Source organism: Halyomorpha halys, unplaced genomic scaffold, assembly GCF_000696795.3.
Source record: "Halyomorpha halys isolate HHAL.00 unplaced genomic scaffold, Hhal_1.1 Scaffold559.1, whole genome shotgun sequence".
In the NCBI taxonomy this organism is placed as follows: Eukaryota; Metazoa; Arthropoda; class Insecta; order Hemiptera; family Pentatomidae; genus Halyomorpha; species Halyomorpha halys.
This window is the reverse complement of record NW_027113985.1, coordinates 327,878-332,966: the sequence shown is the minus strand read 5'-3', so window position 1 is coordinate 332,966 and position 5,089 is coordinate 327,878. Positions and strand designations below refer to the sequence as shown.

Here is a 5,089-nt window from a genome sequence, read left to right as displayed (position 1 = left end):
TATTTTATTAAAAATATTTCCCCCACCATTACCATTACCAGTTTATAAACCTTAATTTTAGAAAAAAATATTTTATTTATATTTTATACTGATGACATCGTGTCCACAAATCTGAATAACAAGTATGTGTGGCGAATAATAGCCAGATGATACCCTTTCCTTTATCTTAAACTAATGTAATTAAGAACTGTTTCTTATTTTTAAATTATGATAATTAAGAAAAGAGGACTCGTGTTTCTTACTTATCCATGAAATTTCTTCTAGAGAGAGCCGTAGTTCTTCGCCACCGTGCAATGTTGAGTTCCTGTAGTCTGCAACTTGAGGGATGAGTATGGTCGGAAAACCAATGGTCATTCCATAAGCAAGGAGCAGGAGGTTTTTGGCGTTGGTTGCCAAAATCTAAAGAAATTTATAATTGATATTAATATTCATATATATTAAATGAAAAAATAAGATAATTAAAAACCATTTAGATTTGGTGTAGGTCCAATTAACCTACATAATTTATCATGTAGCTTTCATAAAAACTTTGTTAGAAATTGCAGATTTAATTACATGTACTCATATTTTTGTTATAATCTCTTTGAGTACAATTCATCGGTTAATATGCAACTTTTGTCCAAGTTCTTTATTCTATTGTGTTAGTATTCAATGTTTTTTATGCTGTACTTGTGTTTATTATTATATAGGACATAAATTGCGTCATTTATGTTTAATGGTGTTTCCTGTAATTAACCTTAAAATTCAAGAAACTTAAAATGTTCTATGGCAAAATATTTAAGTACTATTGATGTAATTTTTATTTTTTCAATAATTATTATTTCTAAATAATCTCTAACAATGTCGTAACATAACGTTTCAAAAGACATACAAAGCAGTTGGCACAAAATTTTACTAATTGCAAATATAAACTAACTTCGTAAATACAAAGTGAAAAAAAAAATAGTTGTATTTTGAAAAATATTTTAAAAGTTAAGTTGTTGCCAGACTTATATTATGCATTATTGACTTATGTTATGCAGCGGATGATAATTTAAAATAAAAAAATCTCTTAACTAACAAAAAAAAAAAACATAGGCTCATGTAAACATAATTTACAAGCTTTTATGGTCTGAGTACTGGCTGGAGGCATTTCGAAACAACTAAACTTTAATTTATCAAGACTTGTTTTTCATTTATTGTTATATAAAAATGAAGAGAAGATGGTTAGATTTTTTACACATATCTCATTATCTATTAACTCATCATTTATTGTTATAGTATAAAAATGAAATCTATAAATACATATAGGTAAAAAACAATACAATAATGTATTATGAGTACATATGTTGTAAGAATAATTCAAGAGCTCGCGTGTCAGCTTAAAACGGCGCTACAAATACTTTTCCGGTCACGTCATTGTAACCTAATAGACAGAGAAATTTGCATTTCCTAAAACTAGTAAAAGTTTTTTTATTTATTTATATCTAACCCTCTGGGCCCTGTTTCATAATAAAGCACACACTAATTGTAGTTTGTATTTTGTACAATTTCACTGACTCATACATTTTTGCCAGATAATGTTTTACTGTTAAGCTCATGTAATATAACCCAATAGTCGTCCCATCATAAAACAAAATATATTAGAGCTTGTACTTTATAGTTTGTGCACCAAATTAAAGCTAGTTAAATGTGCTATAAAGGATTTTCACGATACTTGATAAAATAAATTGGTTTCTAGTTTTTCGGATAAAATGTCATATTGAACTATTGATTTTTCAGTAAATATTTCATGAAATGTTGCTTTTTAAATAACTGTATCTTGGGAACCATTGAGCGTAAACAATTCTACTAGGACTCATATTTTAGAAAATTTACTCTACTTTATTTAAATTCTGTTCAATTAGGTTTACTAGTGTTGTTATTATTATTGGCGCGACAGATAGTAGAGGTCCAATGCCTCGCTCGATGTAGTTAGGAAATGACGTAGTTGCATAGGGTGGGTTCGTCACTCCCACGCCTATTTTTTGTGAGTGACACCTATTGGCTAACGGGGTCCACAAATGCCCGGGGGGAGGCTGTGAGTGAGTATTGTATAATTATATGCTTGAAAAAATCCCGGGTAGGGCCGGGGATTCGAACTCGCAACCTTTGGGTTGGCGTTACCACGCTGCTACCGTCATACCCCAACTGCTAGGATTGTTAGTAATTACAAAGATATGAAGCCATTTGTTATTTCCTCAAACTATACTTGGCAGCTCCATCAATTATACGCAATTTTCTTTAAATTAATGAAAAATTTGGGTGAAACTTGTTTTCCACAGGGCTCTTGTACTACCGCTCTTTCCTGTGATTGATATATCAGATGAAAAGGAGGACAATGAAATGGTTTGAAAGCAAGGCTCTGAAACCGCCATGAACCAAACAATTCCCGCATTTACGCCACTTCGACTTTAATAAAAAATAAAGGTGTTTAAGAAAACAAAATGTCCTCAAAAGTAAGATGTCGGATCAAGCATTTGAAACTTATAAGCCAATAAAATTGTATATTAATAGAAAATAATGATGGTCAATTAACACATTTAGACTATTTTAATTATTAAAATTCAGAAGCTTTACATGAATAAATGGATTGGCATCATTCATTTGCTAAGCATAAATTGATTTTTATTCGGAATGACTAATTCACTAATTGTTAATTGATCCATTCATTGCCACAAACATAACTTTCACTTATGAACAATGAATGTATTGTGTAGTATGAAATTGACTTTACATGTAACTGTTTACTTGATAATTACATTAGATGTAAGATGAGAGATTAAAATGATATAACTGTGTTGTACGATATTTAAATGCTGGTCCACTGTGCCCACTTCTAGCGAGGCTTGAGAATTTTTTTTTTAATATCTATTGAAATTTTTTGTTCGATGAAAACTGTATATTATATAATACATTCAGTAAATTTGATCTTAGTTAAAATGGAGTGATACAGGCATGTAGAGAAACTACCTATTGGTAGCACTCTAATGACATTTTACATTAGCAGGTCTCATGACCATCTTCTTTTCAGGCGCCTCGGAGGATTGTCAGGAATGGAAGAGGATGCAAGAAACTGCTTTTTATTCCAATTTACTCTGCGTCATCTGTTATTTTTAACTAGTTACAGTCCGTGTATTTTTTGTTAACAATATACATGTATGATCAATGAGGTGTAGATAGTTGACCGTAGATTAATGATTGTAGATTGGAGGTACAACCTACATGATATTATATTTCATCTTTCACTGTGTTCAATCTACTACCATCTAATTCCACGATTATCAATCAATTATTTTTTTTTACTATTCAATTATCAGTTATCAATTTTTTATCATTTATGATTCAATTCAATATTTTGTATAATTCCAAATTTGTTTGTATACTATTCCTTTTCAATTGTATGTTTCTCTAAATGTTGTTGTTATCGCTTTTGTTCTATAGCCCTGATGAAGACCTAAAACTCAGGTCGAAACGTCGGCATAAAATAAATAAATATGGTTGTGTTTATTTATGTTGTGCTTTGCTGACCGCACCCCCCGACAAACTTCTCCAATAATTATATGTATGATCAGTGAGTTGGAATATAAATTATCAATAAAAGTGAAAATGAAGAAGTCAACTGAGAAATAAAGGATATTATATAAGCAGATAGTCAGCAGTGTAACACTAAGTTTACATTGAATGCAAATCAAATATTAACATTATTTGGTTTTGTACCTATTAACAGAACATTAGTTCAGTCATTGAGAATGAATGTAACACCAATTAAGTTATTAGATTTTTTTTTTTTAACGTTCAACCGAATAATCACAATAAACTGATTGACTTAATGGTCTTTTGGGTTTTTAGAAATCCCAGATTAGCAGCACTGGTGGAAAACCTCTCTTGATGAACGATTCTCCTTTCCCAAGTTTTGCAACACGTGATTTATAGTAGACAGGAAGGCTCCAATTACTGGATGGCAAGTTTCAGAAATGTTGAATGGATAAGAAGAGGAAGAGTAGATTTTAACTAGCTACGAAATACTTGTTTATATCACTCAGTTTGCATTTTAATTTTTAACGTCACTATTGCGCTTTAACTGTCTCTAGCAGTCAACTCGTTAAATTTTGTTTAAATCTCTACAAGAAAAACATTCAAGGAAGACAAGAAGGAAGAAATCGGTAGCTAAGGACCTAATGTATGCTAACTGAAGAAAGTTGAAAGCTCCAAGGACAGCTTCATGCACCTGTCGATCCGATAAATAAATAATTATATTCTAAACTAATTAGATAGCCTATTTAAATAATACGCGATGTAACATGAAGTCTTACGTAATACTGACCTTACACAATTCAATTTTGCAATAAATAAAGTCCAGCAGTCCAGAAGGCCAAAATACAACCCATTGTAAGATGTTTTAAATGATAAGTATCACTTCTAGGGTAAAAACAAAATAATAATGACAAATAACGAGCTATAAAAATAAATTGAAGTTTTTGGCATGACATTGTATTCTCATGAGTAGGGATAGGATATTTATGTTTTCACATATTTTTACCTGACCATGATATCTTCGATTCCTTACTAACTAAAGACGTTTCAAGACATTTCTGGCCAAAAGAAGCCATTTTTATTTCACATATTTATTATATTTGGCCTTTTTTACATATTTTGTTGTAAATCACATATTTTCTGAAATATTTGTTATTTTTTACATATTTTTAGATATTTTCTCCTGAATCACGTATTTCCTTAAATTATTTGTTCATTTGTAAATACATTTTTCGCAGCAACTACGTAAAATTTGAGAGAACGCAAGAAACTTAAAGGTGAAATTTATCATAAATAGTGCGTAAAAATTAAAAGCAGTGGCAATAATAAATTTTCACACAGAATTACATCGAGAATTTCTCAGAATTTATTAAAAAGAGCAAGGGTCTTATTGCTGTAGCATTTTCCTAGAATTTGTTTGTTTACTCCTCAATCCATTTCTCTTTTCCCCTCCTTCCCATGGTCTCTTCTCATCTTAGTCTTGTTTCACTCCCCTAGTTTAATTACAATTACTAATTAATGTCTTGTTATTGAA

The 5,089-nt window shown here is 30.6% G+C and overlaps 1 protein-coding gene across 1 annotated transcript in view; it reads right to left on the bottom strand.

Annotated features, from left to right (window-relative positions):
- The window catches only part of LOC106684245 (facilitated trehalose transporter Tret1), an 87,037-nt gene that overhangs the window by 29,870 nt on the left and 52,078 nt on the right, over positions 1 to 5,089 (bottom strand). The window contains exon 3 of the mRNA XM_067051205.1: positions 243 to 399. Coding sequence (XP_066907306.1) covers positions 243 to 399 — 157 coding nt within the window. The remainder of the gene's footprint in view (positions 1 to 242; positions 400 to 5,089) is intronic.